Source organism: Trichechus manatus, unplaced genomic scaffold (assembly GCF_000243295.1).
Source record: "Trichechus manatus latirostris isolate Lorelei unplaced genomic scaffold, TriManLat1.0 scaffold00007, whole genome shotgun sequence".
Taxonomy (NCBI): Eukaryota; Metazoa; Chordata; class Mammalia; order Sirenia; family Trichechidae; genus Trichechus; species Trichechus manatus.
In genome coordinates, this window is record NW_004443943.1 from 10399521 (window position 1) to 10427221 (window position 27701).

The 27701-nt window shown below is 36.2% G+C and overlaps 1 protein-coding gene across 16 annotated transcripts in view; it reads left to right on the top strand.

Annotated features, from left to right (window-relative positions):
* PCDH15 (protocadherin related 15) overlaps positions 1 to 27701 on the top strand; it is an 803588-nt gene that overhangs the window by 602394 nt on the left and 173493 nt on the right. For all 16 annotated transcript variants that reach the window (XM_004369889.1, XM_004369890.1, XM_023739508.1 and 13 more), the window contains 2 exons: positions 24928 to 25068; positions 27103 to 27215. In XM_004369889.1, the coding sequence (XP_004369946.1) occupies positions 24928 to 25068; positions 27103 to 27215 (254 nt within the window). The remainder of the gene's footprint in view (positions 1 to 24927; positions 25069 to 27102; positions 27216 to 27701) is intronic.

Consider the following 27701-nt stretch of genomic DNA (forward strand, 5'->3'; position numbering starts at 1 on the left):
GGAATTCATGAATGTAGTTAAGATAGATGAATAAATGACTGCTGGGTTTTCCTTGTTGTTGCTGTTTCTGTTACGTTTTGTTTTGTACTTGAGTTGGGGGAAGAAGAGACATGACCATATTTGCATTAAGAAATTTGTATTTGGGACCTAGGTAAATGTTGCTCCCTGGAGTAATGGAAGTGTGGGTGGTATTTAGGCCTATGGATATTTTTATACTACTAAAGACAGACAAGAAAAGGTAACACTTTTATTGCCTGTAGTTCTGTTTCACAATTAAAAAGACATATTCAAATATTTTTAAAATATCCTCAAGCTATGCTCTGATAAGTCCCTTGGGTTTTTATTCTATCTCAGGTATACATCCTTCAGCTAAGAATCTATCCTACATTCTAAAGACCCTCAGAACTTTAGTTATTTGGTGGAACAAAAGCTTTTATGATAATTTTGTTAGGTAAGTATAGTTGGATTGATAACAGTGAGTAGCTATCAGCTTTAAATTTACATAGGTTGTTTTCCATTTAGCTAATAAAATGTCATTTCTAAAACAAAGTAGTGTGAAACCAGATTGAAGCAAAATAAGAAAATATTTTGACCCTTATAACTTACCATAACTTATTCTCAAAGAATTGTTGTTTAAGTGTATTGGGACTCTGATTCCAAGAGGTTTATTTTCACCAAAAGAATGGTGTAAATCATTGATGCACAGGTGACAGTTTTGTAAAGAAAAAAAAAAATTATTCAAAAACATTTCAATTTCTAGCAAAAGAAAAATGCTTCTTCACCCCGAGTAAGCATCGCACTTTGTAAATTAGAAAAGCAACATTTATGCTGAAACAGTTAACTCTAATGTTGATCTCAAGTAATGTTAACAATGTAATTGTTCTTGGAAGGAATCTATAAACCACAAAAAGAAAAGAAAAGAACAGATTCTTAAAACCCTTAGAGAAGCCTTTTCTGGAAGTTAATCACGTATAAACTTTGCTCGTAAAACCTTCCCTTCTGTACCCATTTACACTTTCAAATCTAATTATAGCCCATTGTCGTTTTAAAGATCAAGCCCCAACTGTTTCATGGTGTGCTTTCTTTCTAATTAAGTATCTGAGATCAGAGGGACTCAGGCTGGTACTACATCGTCTCAGTTTCTCACAGGTTGACATGCATGGTGAAAACAGTTCTTGGTTATCTCCCTAACAGCTTTGACGTGAAGGAAAAATCTCACCGAATGTGTACATTCCCCCTACATGTTCCCAGGGGCAGCAGCAGGGCCATATTAAAGCATGTGAGGGCCCTAAACACTGGTAATCTGTAGTGCCCCCTCCTCTGCTTACTCATGCATTCAAGCAGGATGTGTGAGTTACCTATATACCTCGTTTATTAGCATATGTAGAGTAATATCAAGCACTGTGTCCCATGCAATGGACAATAAAAAATGAAACTCACTTGACACATAAATTAAAACTTTTTGTGTTAGATGAATGTTAATATTTCCAGTATTTTTGGACATTTGCTATGTTAGTATTACATTAAATTATTACTCGTATTAGTATTGTATTAAATGTATGCTAGATTGTGTCCACATATATGTCAAACATATTTTAAAGTTAGAATTATAAATATTATTGTTTACAAAACTTAGGCCATAACTCTATACATAAATGCTGTACAGTCAAAAAAATAACATGACTGAATTCATTGCCGTGGTCGATTTATTTGCGTTCCCTCACTTTGCCTGTCATCTGGGACTTAGTTCCCATTGGTTGTTTACCAGGACGTGCACAAGAGCATACTTGTGTGTTTGTATCACAGCAAAGAGCATTTCTGACCCCCCTGGCTAGAGTTGTTGGATCAGCAGACATGGAAGTACAAGATGGTTCTCTCAGAATGGATCAGAGACCTGTTACCTATTAACATAATCCATCCTTGCCTGGTAACCCCTTGTGTTGGGTCCAGGTGCATATTGGGTGATTGTGGCAAGAGTTAGACTTGACAGCCCATATCCACCTCTTGTTTATTAGAAAGAAATAGTATAGTCCCAAGAGACCTGCCGAGATAAGGAGTTTTAATTACACCGGAGGGAGCCGTAGGAGACACATGTCAACAAAGGTGTTGAAGTGGTAGGGGCCTCATAGCTTGAACAACCTTGCTTGTGGGTGCGCTCATGATCCTGTGTGAAGTTTATTTCTGGCCTGCACATTCTCATGCACTGGAGCTAGCATCAGTTTTATTTAGTGCCCTGCCAGTTCCCTTCCACTGTGGTGCTCACTTTTCCTCGTGTCCTGTCTGCTTGGCATCTGTGGATCTTTGCTTTGGACAACTGGTGCCCCTGTTTTGTTGATGCCCTAAGCACCTGCTTACCTTGCTTATTGGATAATCCGTCCCTGGTCAGCAGTCATGGTTAGTAGCCGCTGATCTTTAAAATCAGTTTCCACAACATTGCTAGCAATAACCTAAATCAATATACCTGAAAATAAAAGCCAGTATGTGGTGGTAAGTAATGAAAAATAGACCTGTACAGATAGCAGTGGAAAATGATACAGAATAGCCATTTTGTCTAGAGATAAAAATACAATCATGTAGTACTCCTGGCCCTGAATAGTTTTACCAATTGCACACAAAGCAAACAAGCAACAAATTATGGATGAAGATGATTATTACTTTTGTTCTTCTGTTACACTCTCTACTAGTAGATTGTAACAGAATGGCTATATGGAGGTTTGAGCATTTTGAGAAGATGGTCATCCTTACTTGACATCATTTGGTGACATCGTGACATTTTAACAAAACAAGGGGTATAGATTGTAAAAACTAAAGGCCGACCATCTTTTTCACTCTCTGTTGTTGTTGCTTTGTCAGGTGTCCTCAAGTCTTTTCCAACTCATAGCAACCCCATGTACAACAGAATGAAACACTGCCCGGTCCTGTGCCATCCTCATAATGCTCTTCAGGAGGGAGAATGGTGAAACTTTGTCTTGCATTCTTTAGACATGTTATCAGAAGGGACCAGTCTCTAGAGGACATCATGCTTGGAAAAGTAGAGGGTAAGCAAAAAAGAGAAAGACCCTCCACGAAATGGATTGACGCAGTGGCTGCAACAATGGGCTCATACATAGCAACAATTGTGAGGATGGAGTAGGACTGGGCAGTGTTTTCTTTTGTTGTACACGAGGTCGCTGAGTTGGAAATGACTTGATGACAACTAACAACAATAATAGCAGAGGGTGAAACAGATGGTCATCATTTCTTTTACACAATCCATACCCCGTTTTATGAAAATGTCATGATGTCTCCAAATGATGTTAAGTAAGGATGACCATCTTCTCAAATGCTAAAACCTCCATATAGTCTCATTCTATTAAAGTCTACTAGTAGAGAGTGTAACAGAAGAACAAAAGCAACAATCATCTTCATCCATAATTTGTTGCTTGTTTGCTTTATGTGCAATTGGTAAAACTATTCAGGGCCAGGAATGTTACATGATTGTATTTTTATCTCTAGATAAAATGGCTGTTCTACATCAGTTTCTATTGATATCTGTACAGATCTATTTTTCATCACTTACCATCACATACTGGCTTTTGTTTTTAGGCTATATCGATTTGGTTACTGCTAGCAATGTATCAGAAACTCTGGTTTTAAAGATCAGCGGCTACTAAACATGCCTGCTGACCCTGGAGCACGTAGGGGGAATGTACATAGTTCAGTGAGCTTTTTCCTTCACATCAAAGCTGTTAAGGAAATAATCAAGAACTGTTTTCATAGTGCATGTCGGCCTGTGAAAAATCGAGAAGATGTAGTCCCAGCCTGAGTCCCTCTGGTCTCAAATACTTAATTAGAAAGAAAGCACACCATGAAACAGTTGGGGCTTGATCTTTAAAACGACAGTGGGTTATAATTAGTAAATGGTCACAAAAGGGAAGGTTTTATGAGCAAAGTTTATACATGAGTAACTTCTAGAAAAGGTTTCTCTAAGGGTTTTAAATCACCCCTCAAAAAAAACCCCATTGTTGTTGAACTGGTTCTGACTCACAAGAATCTGTTATTTTCTTTCCTTGTGGTTTATAGATTGCTTTCAAGAACAATTATATTGTTAACATTACTTGAGATCAATATTAGAGTTAACTGTTTCAGTGTAAATGTTACTTTTCTAATTTAGAAAGTGCAATGCTTACCAGTGGTAAAAGGGCATTTTTCTTTTATTAGAAATTGAAATGTTTATATACATTTTTTTTTTCCTTTACAAAATTGTCACCCTTGATGCATCAAAGATTTACACCATTCATTGGGCCAGAGTCCCAGTACACATAAACGAGACAGGTTTCCAAAGGAATTGAGTTTAATGCAACAGGCTACCCCGCCCCTCAGGGCTGACCTATAGGCCTTCCTCATGGCTTAAAGGCTGTGTTTATTTACAAGTTTTTCCCAGAAGAAACAGGGACAGACTTTCAGAAAGCACATCTTGGCTTCTTAGGACTTGGATTCGTGGCCTTAATAGCCCTTAATACCCTCTAAGCCAGGCTACTCATAACTCTTGGTCTTATCTTTATTTACTTCACAGTTCTTCCATATTCTTCAATGGTGACAGCTTTTAGGCAGTAGACCCAAAATCAGACAAGTTTCTAGCACAAAATAGACACTTCATAAATACTTATGGAATGGATAAAATATTCAGAAAACATTTATATTGGACCTACAAATAAGGATATGACAAGATAAAGAGATAAAAAGCCATGTTAGTGTACATTAAAGATGCTAGGAAATGCTGTAGTTGTTCAGAGAATGCAAAGATAAATGTGTCCTGGTGTGGACAGAACCTACTCGAGACAGGAATTCACTTAAAAAAATGTGGGGACTTCATTTAAGCGAGGGTAGGAGAAATTGGGCAAAGGGAATATATCTGAAAATTGCAGAGTCAAGAATATCCATCATGTGTTCATGTACTTCTGTAACATAATTTGTACTATGCCTGATTCTGTAAATGTTAGCTATTTAAAATAAATCCATCAGGTCTGTCTTTAGAGGCTCATTTGTAGACAGGAATTGTAGTAAATATGTTTATAAAGAATCTGAGACCCTTTTTATTATATAAAAAAATGGAAGGTTATTGAAGACTTATGAACAGGGTAGTGACAAAAACATTGATATATATTGTTGTTGTTGTTAGGTGCTGTTGAGTTGGTTCTACCTCATAGCGACCCTATGTACAACAGAACGAAACACTGCCCGGTCTTGCACCATCCCCACAATCATTGTTATGCTTGAGCCCATTGTTGGAGCCACTGTGTCAATCCATCTCATTGAGGGTCTTCCTCTTTTCTGATAACCTCTATGAAATATATTGATATATATTAGAACAATTAATTTATGTGATATGAAGTCTTCATTGAATAAGATAATGATTGAAAATCACGAGTTAGCAACTATTGCCTTCATCTAAGTATGAAATTAACAAGATAGGCAATGGAAATGGAGAAAATATAAATACTTAAAAGCCAAGCCATTCAAATGGGAAAATTGATAGCTGTCAGGCAGGGGGGTTGAGGATCAGAGAGAATAAAGGCAGAATCAAAAGCAAATTTGGAAGTTTCTAGCTGAAATGATAAAGATACTCCTAACATTAGTTGATAGAAATGAGGTTCATAAAGAGAAAGCTATTTTAAGGAGAAAATGATGAGATCAATTTAAGACAAACTATATTTGAAACAGCTTCAAACCATCTAAGTACAACCACCTACAGATTAATAGAAATTATCTAATCCCCTTCCCCTTTAGAGGCTGAAAGGACTAAATCAGAATGTGGTCAGTAAAGGAATAATAATTGCCAGAACAATAGTGTTAGTGTTAGCAGGAGATTTATCTCTTGACCAGAGTTATAGGTTCATCACACCAAGGGGTACACAATGCCTAATGCTGAGAGGAGGCCGGAGGAAGATGGCTGGATGGGGGCCAGAATCTCCTTTGCACAGGTCAACAATGCCATGAAGAAGACCTAAGACAGATGTTGAGTTGACACAGCTGCTTTGATGTTGTGATGCCAGGATGGTCTGCCTGGCTTTAAAGGGTTAGGAATGGAGCAGGCAGAAACTAGGGGACTAAGAGCTCAGAAAAGAAATTTGGATATGTGAGTCACCTCAATAAAAGTTGAAATTATGAGAGTAAATACATTCTCCAGGACAGAAAATCTAATTAGAGAAGAGAAAACTTGAGGGCTGGGTCAGGGACTGAAGAGTAGAATGAATCAGAGAAAGTAAGGCCTGAGAGGGCAGAAGACAAATATGCAAGTTACGTGGTGTAGTTTAAAAGAAGAAATTTTCAATGCAGAGAAGAAAAATGTGAAATTGTTTTCAGACAGAGCAAGGAGAATTAAGTCTAACTAAAGGGTCACCTTTAGATATCACCTTGAAGACTAAGGTGCGCCTGACCCAAGCCATGGTATTTTCAATCGCATCATATGCGTGCAAAAGCTGGACAATGAGTAAGGAAGACTGAAGAAGAAATGATGCCTTTGAATTGTGGTGTTGGCGAAGGATATTGAATATACCATGGACTGCCAAAAGAGCGAACAAATCTGTCTTGGAAGAAGTACAACCAGAATGCTCCTTAGAAGCAAGAATGGCAAGACTACGTCTTATATACTTTGGACATGTTATCAGGAGGCATAAGTCCCTGGAGAAGGACATCATGCTTGGTAAAGCAGAGGGTCAGTGAAAAAGAGGAAGACCCTCAATGAGATGGATTGACACAGTGGCTGCAGCAATGGGCTCAAGCATAACAACGATTGTGAGCATGGTGCAGGATCAGGCAGTGTTTTGGTCACTATGAGTCGGAACCGTCTCGATAGCACCTAACAACAACAGCAACAAAAGGCCACTGTTTTGTTGACTAGAAACTAATGAGTAACCTTCATGGTAATTCAGCCTCTGCTCTCCTGAATTGTCTTGCTTACCCTTTTATTTTTCATATGCCTCAGTTACTTAGGGGTGTGGCTTTTATATATAGGTCATTTTTTGTTTTTGACTGTATCAGGTTGCTTTTATTACACTTTCTTTGAAGAGTTATTTATGTACATTCTCTACAAAAATTATTATGACTTTTTAATTATATCTAGTACACATATTTACAACAGGTACTTATTTCTATATTTAAGCCTACATATGACTTATGCCATTGCTTTCATTCTGATACACATTTAAAAAATATTGTAGTAAAATATGCATAACATAAACTTTGGCATTTTAACCATTTTTCTGTGTGCAATTCACTGGCATTAATTTAATTCACAATGTTGTGCAGCCATCACCACTATCTGTGTCTAAAAGTTTTTCATCTCCTCCCAAACAACAACTCTGTACTCATTAAACAATAATTCCCCATTCCGCCTCTTCCCACAGTCATTGGTAACCTCTAATCTACCTTCTGTCTTTATGAATTTTTCTTTTCTAGATATTTCATATAAGTGGAATCATACAATATTTGTTGGTTTGTGTCTTGCTTATTTCACTTACAATGTTTTTAAGGTCTGTCTATCTTGTAGCATGGATTAGAACGTCATTACTTTCTATGGTTGAATAATATTTCATTATATATATGTGTGTGTATATATATATGTATATATATACATATATACATATATATATATATACACACACACACATACATCACATTTTGTTTATCTATTAATCGCTTGATGGACACAAGTTGGTTCCACCTTCTGGTTATTGTACATCATGCTGCTATGGACATTGGTGTACAAATATCTGTTTGAGTCCCTGCTTTCAATTCCTTTGTTAACTCATCCATTTTTGAGTTCTTCATTTTGTTGCTTCTCTTGTTTTACTCATATATGTCTTTAATTTTTGGAGAAGGGTACATGGGTATATACTTTGTGAGTTCTTATATAAGCAAAACTTTCTTTTGCTTATACATGTAAAATATAACTTGACAGACTGTTAGAGTATTGAGTTAAAATTTTGGCCCTCTAAAACTATACACATTTTTTTTTTATTATTTATTTGTTTTGGTATTTAACACTGTAGAAATGTGAGGCCAATTTTATTTTTCCTTTTTATAAATTGTGTTTTTTTATGTTTATAGGATTATTTATTCTTAAAATTAAATTATTTTGCTAGTACATATTAGATATTTTTTCTTTATTAATGTTTTCTAGTACATGTTGACATCTTTCAGTCTGCAACTGTATATAGTTTTGGGCTCACAAAGTCTTAAGTGTGGTTTCAAGAGTGGGGCTCTGGAATGAGACAGGCTGAGTTCAACTCTTAAATCTCCCACTGACGAGCCTTGTAGCCTTGGGCAATTCGTTTAGTCACTCTGTTCCTCAATTCTTGTATTTGTAAAATGAGGACAAAAATAGTACTTACCTCATAGAGTTGGTATAAGAATTAAAAGATATCATTTATGTGGATCAGTTCATATCCTACTACATAATAAATGCTCAATAGGTTAAAAAAAAACAAAACCTGTTGCCGTCAAGTCAATTCTGATTCGTAGCTACCCTGTAGGACGGAGTAGAACTGTCCCATAGGGTTTCCAAGGAGACGCTGGTGGATTCAAACTGCTGACCTTTTGGTTAGCAGCAGAGCTCTTAACCACTGCACCACCAGGGCTCCACTCAAAAAATAGTACCTATTATTGTTTTTATGACCATTATAGCTACACGCTGCAGCTGATGTCTTTATACCTGGCTCTTCCACCCACCGTGATAAAACAGAGCCTTTCACCTCATCCTCTTCCCAACTGTAATTCTATCTTTATTACTGTTTCAAGGAATCTCAAAGCATTCAGGCAAACTGTAGTTTGTCAGAAAAATTATCTGCTATTTTGGGGACTGTTCAACACATCAGAGAGATTCCAGTGCAACTATGAACATTATTTAGTGTGAATGATCTTGTGAACTTTGAGCACAGTAGCAGTTGGAAGCAATGACACTGATGAATACATAGCAACAAGAATTCAGTGCAAGAACTTAGTACACAGTGAAAAGAATTTAAAAAAAAAAAAGAGACAGAGAGATCTCTAACATAATGCCATTGCAGTCATCCCAGTGTATCTGTTGGGGATCGGTTCCAGGACCCTCGTGGATACCAAGCTCCTTAGATGCTCAAGTCCTTTATGTAAAATGGCGTAGTATTTGCATGTAATCTATACACATCCTCCTGTATACTTTAAATCGTCTCTGGATTACTTATCATACCTAATACAATGTAAATTCTATGGAAGTAGTTGTTTCATCACAATTGCAAACTCACTCTGGAAGGTAGCCTTTCTCTTCTATGAGTTTCTCAAGCTCTTCTGGGAGTGTGAGTACAGCCTAGGCATCAGCGATGCTGATTCACCTGTGATCTTGAAGTTCTGGAGGCCAGAGCACTTTCCAGAGCTAGCCGGCCATTCCTTCTAGCCTTAAACTCCTTGCTCTTGCTTTCCTCAACCACCTCACAGTTAGCCTTTGAGGGATTGCTTCGACCACTTCATTGCTCTTTAGGAGCATTTTTTCACAGAAACAAAGGATACACACAGCACAAGTTGTGAATGAGAGATGCGAGGTGAACAATGCTCAAACAATGAGTGCTGGAGGGAGACTGAGGATCTGTGAAATGACAGGAGGCTACAGCATCGTTTTATCTGTGTGGATTCAGCATAGTGCTTGGAGCATGACAAATTCAGGCTTTGCTGTTTGGAACTTTCTTTGTTTTTTTTTTCCCCGAATGTTTTCCATCTGCAGTTGGTTGAATCTGCAGATACGGAACCTTCAGATACAGTGGGATGACTCTACAATTAAACACACACACACACACACACACACACACACACACACACACAATAGCATCAATCAAGTTTTCCTACAATAATGCTGCTTATTAAACAACTTCAAAATCTCACTGGTTCACAATAATAAAAATTTATTTTTCATTCATGTGTCTGTGAGGCAGGTGGGGACTGGCTAGGCTTGATTTCAGACTGCAGGTTAGGTTTGTATCTACTTCAGAGATCTCTTCTTTTAAGAACCCATGACTAACCAGGCCTGTTCTTCACACAGTGAAGCACAGGGTCACAGAGAACTTGCCTAACCACACGATCACATGTAAAGCTTCTGGTTGTCTCATAGCCACTCACACTTCAATGGCTAACCCAAGCCACATGGCCAAGCCCAAGAACAGTCAGGCAAGAAGTGGAGGAGAAGAGAGTGAATATTTGCTGAACATAATACGATGTACTGCAGCAGTCAAGTTAAAAGATACTTCTTAGATGCCTGCTCCTTTAAGAACTATCTATATGAGATCGAAATAAAAACAGCAACTGGAAAGATTAGATAGGAAACTTAGGGAGCAGTGAGTGTATGTTAATGGGGGAGAAGCAACTCAGAAAAGGAGGATGAGAATTGTTGCACAACTCAAAGAACGTAATCAATGTCACTGAATTGAACATGCAGAAACCGTTAAATTGGTGTGTGTTATATTGTGTATATTCTCAACAACAAAATTAATTTAAAAATTTAAAATAAATTATAAAAAAGAAAAGAAAACAAAAGATACTTCCTAAATATTAAAATGATTGCCTTTGGTGGGAAAAGGAGGTAGGAATTAGTTGTAAAGATAAAAGGAGAGAAGAAAATGAAAAAATAAATGTATCTTGTTAATCCATTGATGACAATGTACCATAAACTGTAGAGTATAGTTAACTCAAAATTTTGCCTTGAGGTCCAAACAAAATAAAAATCTCTTACTATTTGTTACATATGAGTGCAATCAAAATTATTTAAGGAACATCTATTATGTAACAAATACTGTATTAACTATTAAAGATTAAACTTGTCCTCTTTCCTTGCCTCAGAATTTCAAATTTAAAGAGATAGAAATTAATCAAATAATAGAACAATAGAAAAGATCAACCTGTAAAAAAAAAAAAAAAGAAAGGTATGTTTAAGGTGCTGTGAAACTAGGTGAGAGGGAGCCTTATTTTGTCTGGAGAGTCAGGAAGATTCTGGAGGAAGTGACTCTGATCTGAAGTCTAAAGGAGAAGCAGATGTTTCCAAGGGAAAAAATAATTAGACACTAACATAGGAGGGAAAACAATACATTTCAAAAACCAAATGTAGACCATTTTTCAAGATAAGACTGCTGAGGTAAACCTGGGACAGATCCTGGGGGTTTTCTTCTGGGCCTTAATAAGAACAATATTAAGAATTCTTGCTTTTATCCTAAGAAAAATGGCAGTGTTTTAAAGCAGAAGGGACAGGATCACTAATTACTAGTTACAGTACAGCTTCATCCCTATTTTTAAGTTCGTTAGGTTGTATGAATAGGTTTCTGTAGGATGTTTGAATGTGTGTCTATTGCCACCTTTATAAAAAAATTAACACACCTGTCTAAATGAAGAAATTATGCAAGTAATGTTTTATTTGATGTCTTTGGGGATTGAGTTATGCTTACCTTTCAAAAAAATATTTCCCTAAAGACCTAGAAGTAAATAATCTTGCAAAAGCATTTCTTAGGGTCTTTAATACTCATCAGTAAGTTTGTCATACTGTGGTGGCTTGTGTGTTGCTGTCATGCTGGAAACTACGCATTCAGTATTTCAAATACCAGCAAGGTCACCTATGGTGGGCAAGTTTCACTAGAGCTTCCAGACTAAAACAGACTAGGAAGAATGACCTGGCAGTCTATGTCTGAAAAAATTGGCCAGTGAAAACCTTATGAATAGCAGTGGAATATTGTCTGATATATTGCCAGAAGATGAGCCCTTCAGGTTGGAAGGCATTCAAAAGATGATTGGGGGACGGCTGCCTCCTCAAAGTAGAGTTGGCCTCAGTGACATGAATGGAGTCAAGATTTCAGGACCTTCAATTGCTGATGTGGCACAACTCAAAATAAGAAGAAACAGCTGCAAACAGCCATTAATAATCAGAATGTGGAATGTACAAAGTATGAATCTAGGAAAATTGGAAGTTATCAAAAATTAAGTGGAACACATAAAGATTGATATCTTAGGCGTTAGTGAGCCGAAATGGATTGGTATTGGCCATTTTTAATCAGACAATCATATGGTCTACTATGTTGGGTATGACAAATTGAAAAGGAATGACATTGTATTCATCATCAAAAAGATCACTTCAGGATCTATCCTGAAGTACAATGCTGTCAGTGATAGGATAATATCCATGCGCCTACAAGGAAGACCAGTTAATATGACTATTACTCAAATTTACATGCCAACAAGTAAGGCCAAAGATGAAGACATTGGAGATTTTTACCAATTTCTGCAATCTGAAATTGATCAAACATGCAATCAAGATGCATTGATAATTACTGGTGATTGGAATGCGAAAGTTGGAAACAAAGAATAAGGATCAGTACTTGGAAAATATGGCGTTGGTGAAAAAATGACACAGGAGATCACATTACAGAATTTTGCAAGACCAGTGACCTATTCATTGCAGATAACTTTTTTCAGCAACATAAACGGTGACTATACACGTGGACCTTGCCAAATGGAATATACAGGAAACAAATCTAGTACTTCTGTGGAAAGAGATGATGGAGAAGCTCAATATCATCAGTCAGAACAAGGCCAGGGGCCGACTGCAGAACAGACCATCGATTGCTTATATGCAAGTTCAAGCTGAAGCTAAGGAAAATTAGAGCAAATCAACGAAATTCAAAGTAGGACCTTGAACATATCCCACCTGAATTTAGAGACCATCTCAAGAATAGATTTGACGCATTGAACACTAATGGCAGAAGACCAGACAAGTTGTGGAATGACATCAAGGACATCATACACGAAAAAAGCAAGAGGTTGTTAAAAACACAGGAAAGAAAGAAAAGACAAAAATGATTGTCAGAAGAGACTCTGAAACTTACTTTTGAACATAGAGTAGTTAAAGTGACAGGAAGAAATGACAAAGTGAAAAAGCTGAACAGAAGACTTCAAAGGGTGGCTCAAGAAGACAAGGTAAAGTATTATAATGACATGTGCAAACACATGGAGTTAGAAAACCAAAAGGGAAGAACACACTTGGCATTTCTCAAGCTTAAAGAACTGAAGAAAAAATTCATGCCTAGAGTTGCAATACTGAAGGATTCTATAGGGAAAATACTGAACCACACAGGAAGCATCAAAAGAAGATGGAAGGAATACACAGAGTAACTGTACCAAAAAGAATTAGTTGACATTCAGCCATTTCAAGAGGTAGTATATGATCAAGAACCAATGGTACTGAAGGAAGAAATCCAAGCTGCACTGAAGGCATTGGTGAAAAACATGGCTCCAGGAACTGACAGAATACCAACTGAAATGTATCAACAAATGGATGCAAAGCTGGAGGTGCTCACATGTCTATGTCAAGAAATTTGGAAGACAGCTACCTGGCCAATAGACTGGAGGAGATGCATATTTGTGCCCATTCCAAAGAAAGGTGATCCAACATAATGAGGAAATTATCAAACAGTATCATTAATATCACACACAAGTAAAATTTTGCTAAAGATCATTCAAAAGTGGCTGCAGCAGTACATAGACAGCAAACTGCCAGAAATTCAGTCTGGGTTCAGAAGAGGGGGTGGAACGAGGGATATCATTGCTGATGTCAGATGGATCTTGGCTGAAAGCAGAGAATACCAGAAAGATGTTTACCTATGTTTTATTGACTGTGCAAAGACATTCAACTGTGTGAATCATAACAAATTGTGAATAACATTGCTAAGAATGAGAATTCCAGACACTTAATTGTGCTCATGAAGAGCCGGTAATTAGACCAAGAGGCAGTTGTTTGAGCAGAACAAAGGAATATGCATGGTTTAAAGTCAGGAAAGACGTGTCAGGGTTGTATTCTTTCACCATACCTGTTCAATCCATATGCTGAGCAAATAATCCGAGAAGCTGGAGTATATGAAGAAGAACGAGATACCGGGATTGGAGGAAGACTCATTAATAACCTCCCATATGCAGATGACAAGACGTTGCTTGCTGAAAGTGAAAAGGACTTGATGCACTTACTAATGAAGAGCAAAGACTACAGCCTTCAGTATGGATTGCACCTCAACCTAAAGAAAACAAAAATCCTCACAACTGGACCAAAGAGCAATATCATGATGAACGGAGAAAAGACTGAAGTTGTCAAGGATATCATTTTAATTTTATCCACAATCAACACCCATGGAAGCAGCAGTCAAGAAATCAATCGACGGAATTGCATTGGGCAAATCTGCTGCAAAAGACCTCTTTAAAGTGTTAAAAAGCAAAGGTATTACTTTGACTACTAAGGTGCGCCTGACCCAAGTCATGCTATTTTCAATCATCTCATATGCATGTGAAAGCTGAGCAATGAATAAGAAGACTGAAGAAGAATTGATGCATTTGAATCATGGTGTTGGCGAAGAATATTGAATATACCATGGACTGACAAAAGAAAGAACAAATATATCTTGGAAGAAGTACAGCCAGAATGCTCCCAAAAGCAAGGATGGCAAAACTTCGTCTCACTTACTTTGGACATGTTCTCAGGAGGGACTAGTCCGTGGAGAAGGACATCATGCTTAATAAAGTAGAGGGTCAGCGAAAAAGAGGAAGATCCTCATTGAAATGGACTGACACAGTGGCTGCAAGAATAGGCTCAAGCATAACGATTGTGAGGATGGGGCAGGATCGAGAAGCATTTTGTTTTGTTGTACACAGGGTCACTATGAATTGGAACCAACTCAAAGACATCTAACAACAACAGCAACAACAAGATCTTTAATAGCTATGTTAATGCAATACCTGTGAAACTGAACTATAAACACACATTATATTAAGCAAGTGAGAATTTGCATAAAGGACTTGCCTGTAAGAGTTTTGATTCACTAAGTTCTCAAAATATATTGTTCATTCTAGGTGTTAAAAAAAGGGAGAGAGGAGGAATGAAGAAAAGCACAGGGTCCTCTCAGTGGTTATGTGGAGAATGTGACCTGCAGTTTTTAGTCCCTTGAAGGTTTTCATAGCATCCAATTAGGTCCACTAAAAGAATGACTAAGTCATTATGACTGCAAGAAATAATACAAACTAATTTACAGTAATCCCTGATGCTAAAGTACGCTAAGTCATACTTAGGAGATTTTGTCAATTATACTGTTACAAAATAAATCAAATTAGTTGCTTTCAAAGACATTGGGAGAAAGAATTTTGGAAACTACATCGGGGAGAGAAATCTTTGCGTACTTGAAAGCAAATTACTTAATGTGTGTGTTAATGAAAATAATAGGTTTTAGTATTCCCTGACAGAATGTGATTGCCATTATTATGAAGAAAATTATGTGAGTCTGAGTAAGTAATTTCTTGATAATTGTGCATTTTAAAAAGACGACTAAATGAGGATATCCCCTGATACTAAAGACATAATTATTTTGGTCTATTATATTCTCATTGAAATTCCCTATGTTTGCAAGTTTGCAACATCTTTCGTACAGGTTTGCAATTACCTTCTGTGGTAATTACTTACATTCTCACCATCATTGAGTCAAAACATACTGTGTTTAACACTCACTGTAAGAGTAGAAACCAAAAGTCATTAAACTACTGGCTAAATAAAGAAAATAATTGAAATCATAAGGTCCTGTTTTCTTAATCTAAATTGACATTTATTCTGTTGCATTAATTATTCCCATCTGGTTATTGTATAGACTCACATCACTTTCTGTTAAGCAATCTAATGTAAGCTCCATTATGACAGGGTGTTTTGTCTGCTATATCCCTATTGCCAAAAGAATAAAACCAAAAACTTCTTGGTATCACTATATATATATCTGAGTGAATGGCTATTGAGTTTTACACATGTCAAAATTAATAGAAGGGCATCACAGAGTTGGCATCGTGTCTTTCACATTTTGAAAACCTCAAAACATTTAAATAAGTCATGTACTACTTCAAGTCATATTTGGAAATGAACATGAACAAACAAATTAATTTATTCATTTATTTATACATATCATGAATCTTGTCCTTCCTGAGGGCAATTAGGGTTGGCAAACATCCCCAGAGTCCCTCAAAGCTATTGACTAATGTTACTAGTGTTGGCGTGTGTGTTTAACTAGGAAAAAGATTGTACAGCAATTATTTTTATTTAACTTCTATAAATCTCATTTCTTTATAGGAATAATAAGACCTATTTGACTGGATTGTTTAAGTTTAATGGAGGACAAAACCACTCAGACATTTTCAGGCACATGAATGTTAATTAATTTTTCCGCCTCTTCATCCTCATCCACAGCATGATGGCAAACATTTTAACTTGACCCCTGGTTTGAAACCCTGCTTATATCCTCATCAGTTGTAAACTTTAGAATATCATTGCCTAGACTCATAGGGTCGCTATGAGTCAGAATTGACTTGACGGCAATGAGTTTGGTTTTTTGCATTTAGACTCATGTAGTAATTTTTATGTCATATACTATCTTCTAATATTTGAGAACAAAGTTTTCATGACAATACCATGTTTACAGGGCCTCTAAAACCCCACAAGTAAAAAAAGCTATGTATTTTAATAAATTTCTTACTAAAACTATTATGGCTTTTTATTTAAAGAAACACATTTTAATTAAAGTAATTTCATACTGATACATATCTACTTTTATCCATTTGAGTTTATGTCCAAAATCTTGATACATAAAATTAATTTTAGTATGTCATTTTAATACTCAAATGATATACCAGATCTAACTCTACATATAGCACAATCACTACAATCTCTATAAATCAGAATACATTTTTGTGGCATGTGTAATGGCCTGCATTTTCATATGTGAGCATCTACACAATGAGATATAAAGTCCACTTGACTACAAATTCTAAAATTGGTGCTCTAGTTGTAGCTCTTTCATATACTGACTAAATGATTTAATAGCACTGCATGCTTCTCATTCATAGCTCTTATCAGAAATGTTAGTAGATCATCGTATTTATCTATGTACTTTTTGTATCTTCTACCTGACCATCTGTGAGGTCCATGAGTACAAAACTATGGGTACAGTACAGTACAAATGTCTTTCTCATCATTGTTTGTCATCTTGAGAGATGAGTATGAGGAGGTAGGTTTAAGTTTCTATGAACAGATTTTCCTGGGTTGTAAATTGAAAACTTGCCAGCAATTTAGTCACGTTCTATGGTAAGTAAATTATCAGAGGTCTTCTAAACCATAGAGAATTTGGGGAGGATTTCATCTCAGAGAATTAATAGAGAGATACTCAGATTTGACATGCATAAACTCATTTAGTTTATCGCAAGATAGTCATGGCAAAGCACTCAAGACCTCACAACATCATTATGGAGAATCAGAATTAACAATTACAATTACAAGGTTATTTTAATGGTTAGAGTCCAACTCTTTAGACTTCAGGCTTTTACCTGTAATGAGAGGTCTCAGGAGGAAGGCTTAACCATGGCTCGAACTCTGTGGAGGTCCTCTTAGCTAGGGTCCAACGCTGCCAGCAGTGGGCAGAGTCTCAGCAGGCTCTTGGTGTTTGCCCTTGCCTTCTCTCGGTGAGTGAGTAGAAACTCAGAGTTTAAATGTGAAATTCTCACCTTGGCATCACACAATAAGACCAGTGTGCCCTCAAAGACCAGTATGTTAACCCTTTCTCAAGGCTTAGAGATCTTTTCTTCAAGGTTAAAAGTTAGGGAGGTTGTTTAAACTCGTCTCATGGCTAGTTTACAAATGTTGTGTCTTTTTTTATCATAGCATGTGAAGTCAAGGTCAACTTAAAGGTTGTTTACCACATTCTTTTTATACTTCTGTGTTTATATGGCTAAATTCAGAATTTTTCTAAATAACTTTTTTCATGACTTACAGTTCATAATGACTTATATTTAATGTTAGAGACCTCACAAAGGTAGACATATTTCTAAGTTCACATTGTGAGTCCATTTGTATATATGTACTTTGAAAGCATAATAATGACTTGTACGTTATGGAATTTGAGACCATTATAGAAACATAGATAGCCATCCACCTCTTGACTTCAAATCACATTTTAGATTTCAAATCTTCTCACACACTCTTTTAAAAGCAAGTATTAACAGAAATATTCCCAGTATAATTGGTATAATAAAAACAAAGGCTTCTTTTACGTGGTGTCATAGATTGAATTGTGTCACCCAAAAATATCTGTCAACTTGGCTAGGTCATGATTCCCAGTATTTTATGATCGCCTACCATTTTGTAATCTGAGGTGATTTCCCTACGTGTTGTAAATCCTATCACTTATGATGTAATAAGATGGATTAGCGGCAATTATATTGATGAAATCTGCAAGATTAGATAGTGTCTTAATCCAATTTCTTTTGAGATATAAAAGAGAGAAGCAAGTAGAGAGACATGGGAACCTCAAACCACCAAGAAAGCAGCGCCGGGAGCAGAGTGTGTCCTTTGGACCTGGGGTTCCTGTTCAGAGAAAGCTCTCAGTCCAGGGGAAGATTGATGACAAGGACCTTCCTCCAGAGCTCACAGAGAAAGCATTCCCCTGGAGTTGGCACCCTGAATTTGGACTTGTAGCCTACTAGGCTGTGAGAGAATAAATTTCTCTTTGTTAAAGCCATCCGCTTGTGGTATTTCTGTTATAGCAGCACTAGATGACCAAGACACATGGATTAAAATTCATTTTCCAAAATTCCCAAAGCTTAACTTATTTAACCATCAAAACAAACTTTTCTGATAACTGTCAAGGTAAACATTATTTTTATTACTCTAATGGAGATACAGGCATTGGTAGCATGTTCTAAAAAACTCCAAACCAAGCTCATTGCCAATGAATCGATTCTGACTCATAGTGACCCTATAGGACAGAGTAGAACTGCCCCATAGGGTTTCCAAGGAGCAGCTGGTGGATTCCAACTGCCAACCTTTTGGTTAACAGTCAAGTTCTTAACCACTGCGTCACCAGGGCTCCAAAGCATATGCAAATACCATACATGCTGTATTTAAAGCAGTCATTACTTTTGGAAATCTATCCTTCTATTCCTTATTTACATGTTGGATCATGGATTGTATATGCTTCGTTTCCTGCTTCGAATGGTTGCTTACCTGGTTATATGTATCCAAGGTTGATTTACATCAATCAGAGAAATATTTGGTTTGGTTAGATGATAGATTTTATGGACTTATTATTCCTTTGTCCTGTGTAGACTGGGAATAGTATCTTTTGTCTCCAGTAGTAATATTAAGAGTATTAATTAATTTAATGCAAACTTGAAGGGGAAATTCTGTACTATTTTCATCTGTTCAATAACTTAGATTTATTAACATTTAGAGCATGCTATAAAGGTCCAGTTTTCCAAATTATAAACTGGTTGTTTAGGATTATGGTTCCATCATAATCATAGGAACTTATACATCTGGAATATTAATATAGTCAGAAGTTATCCAGGTATCATGGTTCCCTTCTAATAATTGATCACATTGGGCATGTATGCCTTCTATGTACAGATGCACTTATTCAGCTCTAAAACAGAGAAAATTATCAGTGTCTAGCTATGAATATTGCAAAGGCCAGAAATATTACTCAGAAATCTTGTTTATCAATAAGTTAACCTACTGCATAAACAGATTTAACACATTGTACAATAAAATCATTGTTAGACAACAGCTCCTATATCCTACTAATGTAAGTTATATGAGGATTCATTCACTAGAAAAATCCAGAGGGTTATGATATTCCTTTTAAAGCACTGACACAACAAAATAATCTATTAAGTATAATTAAGGAAATAACATGGATATAAGGACAGAGGCTGGAAAGTAAGGAACAGGTAGTGATTTATATGCATCCAGTCAAGGGGGAAAAAAAAAAAAAAAAGGAAGACCGTTTATGCTGATAGATGGTCTCATTTCTCTAATAGTGTATCCAGGAATCTTTTTAAAATAATGTTCATTGAATATTATTTCTCCACCTATCTTCTATTTTTAGAGTTATGTTTGTATAGATTCTACTGTCTTCTCTTTTGTGAATCTTTTTCCCTAATATTTACTTCCTTTCTGCTTTCAAAACGTGTACCTATGGCTGCTACAAGCAGGACCATAGACTATATACATTTGTAACTGGACAATGAATAAGGAAGATCAAAGAAGAATTCATGCCTTGGAATTACGGTGTTGACAAAGGATACTGAATACACCATGGACTGCCAGAAGAAGGAACAAATCTGCCTTGGAAGAAGTACAGCCAGAATGCTCCTTAGATGGGAGGATGGTGAGACTTTGTCTCACATACTTTGTTCATGTTATTAGGAGGGACCAGTCCCTGGAAAAGGACATCATTCTTGGTAAAGTAGGGGGTCAGTGAAAGAGAGGAAGACCCTCAATGAGATGGATTGGCACAGTGGCTGCAATGACAGGCTCAAGCATAGCAACAGTTGTGAGAATGGCGCAGGACTGGGCAGGGTTTCCTTCTGTTGTACATGGGGTCACTATGAGTCAGAACTGACTCGATGGCACCTAACAACATACCTTCAGGGTATATTATTCACATGGACATCTCATCATAGTCTCTATGAGTGATACCTTCCTGGAGTTGTGCATCCTAGAATCTTGGTATACACATATACTTAAGAATTGTTCTCATAGTATTGTAAAGGTTCACTTAAAAAAATTATCCTGTATGCCAGGCACTGTTCTAGGCTCTGAGTAAATAGTGGTGAGCCAAACAAACATCCGCTGTAATGGAGCACACAGTTGAGAGGGAGAGACAGGCTGCAAGCCCATAAACATGTAAATATATAACATAAATTCAGATAAGAATATGTGCTATTAAGAAAATAAAATATGGATTGACTCAGAGGGATACTGAGCTCGGTGTTTTATAAGGCTAAGGTACCTGGATTATTTGTTAATGACCATCAGAAAGGAGGGGATATGAGATGAGTTTTGTCTTCTCCGCTTGGCCATGAATTTGTTTGTTTTTGTAATCCCAGGACCCAGCAGAGTCCAGTTAGTAAATGTGTTAATAAATGAAGAAATGCATGAATGAATGAATGAATGTAACCCACATATAATGAATATTACTCAGGCGGTGCATGTGGTTTGCGGTGGCCTGCTAACCCAAAGATTGGCAGTTCAAACCTACCTAGTGCTCTGCAGAAGAAAAGGCCTGGCAATCTGCTTCTGTAAAGATTGCAGCCAAGAAAACACTATGGAGCAGTTATTCTCTGTAACACACAGGGTCGCCATGAGGCAGGGGCGACTCAACGACAGCTAATAACAACAACTATAAACATACAAGTAAAATGATAAGTGATAGGGTGCAAATAATTCCTGAAATTTTAAATTGCTAATATTTTATAAAATTCTAAAATTATTCTATGAAAAATAAAATATTCATGAAATAAATTTATACCTACTCCTCACTTACCGATACGGTTAGGTTCCAAAGACCAGGTAGTTATGCAGAAATTGGCATTATATGAGAGTGTGGCTGTGCCCTGTCTTTGACGCCAGTGTCCCCCTTCTCACTAATCACCCGGTCGCTAATCACCAGTCACGTGCCCTTGGCGCATCTCAGGATGCAGGTGGACCCTCCTTCCCCATCATACCTTCCCCACCACCGAAGCCTGTTGAGGTTGGGAGTGGTGGTGATGGCGGCTGGACATTACCAGCCACATGTGGAGCAGGAGGGGCCTGCTATGACCTGGCGACACTCCAGGCTTCCATGCTGACCCCAGCGCTTAACCTCTCCACCTTCCCATTCGACCGTCCCTGGAGACAGGCCTCGGCGACGGGTGGCTCCCAAGCCTGTGGACAGGTGAGGCCCAACCACCTGGGCTCAGCAGAGGCAGCAGAGGTGGCAGAGAGGCCTCTTTGGAGGAACCGACTTCCGAGCCCTTGCCTAACTCCTATGGCCCTGGCTTCCACCACCTGCTTTGCCCAGCCACCCCCTCCTCCTGCTTCCGGCCTGGTCTGGCTCCTCCGCCCAACCTGGGTAATACTAACCGGCGGTGGCCCACATGGCCTTGCTCCCTCTCACTAACCTTGCCCTTCTCCTCCTCCTACCCCCCTCACCTAGGCTCCTTGTTAATGCCCAGAATAGCAGATTTTTTACTATTGTCCTAAATGCAAAATGTCGGATAACAAGATAATCAATAAGTGAGGAGATGTATTATCATTTAGTTCCACAATACTAGTTTCTCAAGTAAATATATTTTGTGTAATGGCAAACAAAATATCCTTTGGAATTTGTTCTAATTGTGGTTAATTTCCAGTTGTCCTATGCGACGTCGCATCAAGGTTTTCAGGACAAGGGGGATGATTAAGCTTTCAGCAATATGATGGTTTCATTTTAAACAATTTATTTAAGAAAATATATCCCTCTAATGGACAGCATATCATTTATTTGAAAATTCTGGAAAAAAATCAAATAATCTTTTGATGAATGGAAGTTGACCTTAAGGTGAATTGCTGTACAGCACCTCATCGGTCTTTTTAAAAACATAGTCATCTGAAGAAACACCTGCTGTAATGGATGGGGTTGGCTCAATTTATAGGAATAACTGTCATAGTAAATGAGACTGTTTGAAAAAACTGCCCTAGTAGGCTTCGCACATATCCTGAGTTTCCATAAAATTTTAAAGAAGGAATTACTTATAATTACCCTTCAAAAGTCTCCAAGTGGCAGTGATAGGAAACTTCTCCTTAGCCACCACTGCTTGCTGAGAAGAGAATCTTTGCAGACAATTTTCACCACTTTCCTATTAAATTAGTGTTTGTATCTTGGTTGATTCTTTCTGCAAATTTTCCCATTCATAATAATTCTTTCTGGTGGCTGGGCAAATAAAGTAAAATTCCCAAACTGTTTACATAGTTGCTGCTTTCTTTATATGACATTGCATACATTTTATAGGATTTCCTACTAACTTTGCATAAATTGTGTTGAATCCAAGACTATTTTATAGTCTCCTTTTGAAAGTTTATCTTTCTTGGAATAGCAAAATATATTATACCTCATGTGATTAGAGTATCTGTGCCAATAAAGAGACATTGTAATTAAGCCAACCGAGCTAACAAATGAAATTAAATGCATTCACTGAGTTGATTTCTAAAGCATTTGTTTTCCTTGATAAGGCTATAAAACAAGCAGATGATTTGTTTTAATTTGAATCCAGAGTTTAAATACATTTTCAAAACAAATATGATAAATTAAAAGGGCATGAGGAAAAGATATAAAGAGATATTAAAGGCAAAAAAAAAGAATGCCTATGGATGGTAGAAACAACATCAAGAAGTGGTGGAAAGGGTCTTCAAGACTATGGAGAGTTATACTGCAGTGAAGAAGAGGAGCAACTATGCTCCATCACTTCTTCGGGTAGAACGAGATTTGGTTTCACCACGTGTTTACATATAGGGAAGAGTCTTTCTGATTGGCAAAGTCTTTAAATGCTACATTGAGTTTTTAGAAATGTTATGAAAGCTTTTTGTTTCGTTTTGTTTTGTTTTTTTTCTAAAACCTTTTAAAACATATCTGAATGCATGGCTTAGTAGTGGTTGTTTCTGATGACAGGGAGATAACTAATGACCTCCCAAGGTCTCTCTGGACCTAAACAGAGACCAGTCAATTTCATTGACCAGAGAAATCATTTGCTTGCCAATGATAAATCTAACCACAGCCTAGTTTTCCATTTACGTAAACTTTAAGGAAACAATTTTTTAGACTGTGTTTATGTGTTAGCGTGATTCTGTCACAATTTGTAGGTGCTATAGAAAATGAATTTATTGTCTAGTAATAAACACTTTAAAGAATAATTTCTTTTGTAAAAATATTCCTTTTTTCCTTTAATATTGATGGTCTGTTTGGGTTTGACATCAAACTCTACCACTTACTTCTAAGACAAGGTTAAGAGATATATAGGCTCTAAGCACTGAAAGTGGGCAGTGGTGGCTCAGGGGTAGAACTCTTGCCTTCCATGTGGAAACCTCAAGTTTGATTCCCAGCTAATGTATCTCAAGCCTGGTCGCCACTTGTCTCTCCGTGGAAGTTTGTGTGTTACCGTGTTACTGAACAGGTTTCAGCAGAGCTTCCGGACTGAGACAGACTAGGAAGAAAGGCCTGGCTCATATACTTCCGACAATCAGGCAATGAAAACCCTAAAACCCTTTGATTCTTAGAAAAATCAATTAATTTTTTCTTTAAAAATGCATTACTTTTCTTTGTGTTTCAGCTTATCTTGCTTATGTCTGGAACAATTCAGCATTCTTTAACTCTCAACAAGCCTCAAGTTCATTAGCTATAAAATGGATGTAAAAGTAAAAATTTATCATTTTTAGTATGGTTTAGTACGGTTCCTGACACATAGTAAGCATTAAGCAAATGCTAGCTATCGTTATTTTACTAGCATTACTATCATCATCATTATTAAAGTTATCCTAAAGGATTATTGTGAGGATTAATTTAAGTGATTTAGGTAAACGTTTAACAAGAGAATTGGCATAGACAGTAAATAACTTTAGCTTCTTTCATTTTAAAGTCCATTTCTCCAATTTACCACAATCCTCCACAGTTCATTATTCTGAGTATCTCAGACAGAGCTCAAATAAGGATTAAAAAAATAAAGTTATGATTGTCTCAGAAGATAAAATAGTTAAGAGACACAGGTTGTTTTGGGAAGAAAGCGTGATTCATATAATGAAAGGAAAGTGGAAGGAGAAGATGCCCAAGGTGATCTTCATTTTTTCCTCTCACATAAATCATGTTCAAGCAATCTGTAATAAAGACACTTCATTGATTCAGACTGAGTCATCCCAGAGCAATGAATATTCTTCAATCTGCAAGTATAAAATCAAGAAGTGTGATTTTTCACTGTTAAAGGGCCATACATTTTACAAATCAGTTTAACATTTTTACTACCTTTTGTTTTCATTTTATGAGTGTAATGTAATAATAAATAATTTTGTTTTAGGGATTACCTGCAAGCCGTGTGAGGTATAGAGTAGATGATGTTCAGTTTCCTTACCCTGCCAGTATTTTTGATGTAGAAGAAGATTCTGGACTGGTAATAACTCGAGTCAATCTTAATGAAGAACCTACTACAATTTTTAAGGTCAGTGTATCATTATTCCTGTGCTGTCTTTTTGTTATTTAAATTTTGATTAAGAGTTTGGTTTCATGAATGACCATATATCTTAGCTCTTTTCTCCATTTTTAAATTTTTTAAATTATAAAAGAATGCGTGTATAACCTATAGAAACTTTAAAAATACAGTTAAGTAAAAAGCCAAAAAAAATCACTTGATATCTCACATCTTGGAGATAACTAGAATTTACTTTTTAAATTTTCTATCCTCATGATGATGTCCCATTCAAATACATGCAAACAAGTATATGTTTGGAAATGACATAATCATATTATTTGTGCTGCTTTATGAATTTAATAATATATTATTGTCCATGCCAATAAATACCACTGATGCTATTATTTTAATGGCTACATGGTATTCTACTATATGAATATACCATGATTTTTCATTTTAATCTAATAAACTAATAATTTAATAACCTGTTGTTGGACACTTAGGGCACTTCTAACTTTTTGTAATAGTAACTCCATTGTCGTGAACCACCTTGTGTGAATATCATTGTTCACTTGTCCATTTTTTTCCTTAAGTATCTAGAAGCAGAATTGCTGCATTAAGTTCACGTATTCTTAACATACTGTGTGTCCTGAAAATTAGAAATAATACTAACCTCTAATATGTGCTCTCAGTCTTTCAGAAGAGAACCCATTTTTCTAATATCACTCAACCCCGGGTATTATTGTTGATTTTAATCTTTGCATATCTACTAGAGAAAATATGTATATATTAGATTTTGTTAGATCGCATTCTTCTTTAATTACCAGTGGAAATGAACATACTACCTCTTCTCTCTGCCACATACTTTTAATATAGTTGAAAAAATAATGCCTGTTTCTGCACGTCAAAAACATTGAAAAATATTATCTATTATCATAAATTAAATAATCTATTTTATTAAATGTTTCAGTGCTTCAGTTTTATATAGCTACTTAGAATAGTTTGTTCACTTGTGAATAAGGCCTTTGATGCTATACTGGGGAAATATCTGCATCGGTTGACCTTGTGAATGTCAGTGAGCCTGTGTCTGACATGATTTTATTTCTGATTTTAATAATTTTTCTGTTTGTAAACTCGTATTTACTCAAAGATAAATTGAGGTTATCAGGATGATCCTTGGTTAGGGTCTTCCAGACCTATGTTGAATTCATTTAGATTAATAACCTGCAGCTTCCGAAATAATATACATCCCAGAGAAAAATATGCTTTTGGAAATATTTGACATTTCTTAAAAATAAACATTAGAAGTCTTTTTTGATAAAATATAGGTTATCAAAAAAATGATCAACTGTAAAAGCTATTTCAATAATAAATATCACATAAGATATCACATCTTAAAATTTTAGGCTTAAGCTTTTCTTCAGTTTGCATCATTTGAACCATTTCTGCTATACAGCAAAACTTGGTTTTATATATTTTTAACGTTTTTAAAAGAGATTGTACATCAAAATGTTTTTAAACTGTAAAGGCTTCTACATTTTATCCTCCAGAGTAAAGTATTTCTGCCTTATAATCCTGCAGACAATTAATTCACTGGAAAAATTAATTTCTTTTTATAAGCAAGTAAATTAGCATTTTGCTAAAGATGTGACTGAATTTAACACTTTTTAAATAAGTGTGTTGGTACTTACAAAGACACATGTTTTTACTGTAGACACCAATGGAACTTTGGAAATAGAAAAGAGTTTATGATTAGAGAGATGAAGTGTCAAAAAACACTTTCACTGGTAGTTTTGTATCATAGAGTTAGTAACTTCTTTGAGTTTTTTCATTTGGCAAATGAAAATAATTACATCTAGCTAGCAGGATTGTTGTGAAGATTAAATGAGAATATATGTAACATATTCTAGTACAGTATCTGCTACCTGGTAAGCAGTGAAGAAATAATCATTGCTCCTCATTCTGGACGCCTGCATTCCAATGGTTAGAAATATACCTGTGACAGTGATACTTTTATTTTCTTCTTGCTATTAATCTTTAACATGATTATTATCACTTTTTAAGTTGGTGGTTGTTGCTTTCGATGATGGTGAGCCAGTGATGTCCAGCAGTGCCACGGTGAAAATTCTTGTCTTACATCCTGGAGAAATCCCACACTTCACACAAGAGGAGTATAGGTATTGGTTCCTATCATTTTTAAAAAATACATAAAAAGTTTTTTTGCTTCTCAAGATTGACATGATATGGATTTAGCTATGAGGTGGGCCTCCAAACTATTTTGATCTTTTCTACATTTTACATTAATTTTAAAAATTAATATAGCTAATATAATAATTTAGTTTAAAAGATATCTGTTTTAGTAATGCTTTGATGAATAATGGATCCTTTAACAACAATTAAAGCAATCTCTGAAAAATACATGGTTATATTTTTGGGTTTAAATTCCAACTGATTAATGAACTCAATGATGAGAAGTAGACATTTAGATTCTCATTATCACCATATTACTTTTACATGTAATCTGAAATGATATTTCCCATCTAACCAGTGTGTTTACATATGCACACATATATGTGCATGTGTGTGTGTATCTATATATAATTATCCTTAGGAAGTTAGGAAGACCAAGATATAAATGAGTACATCACAAAAAAAAAAAAAAA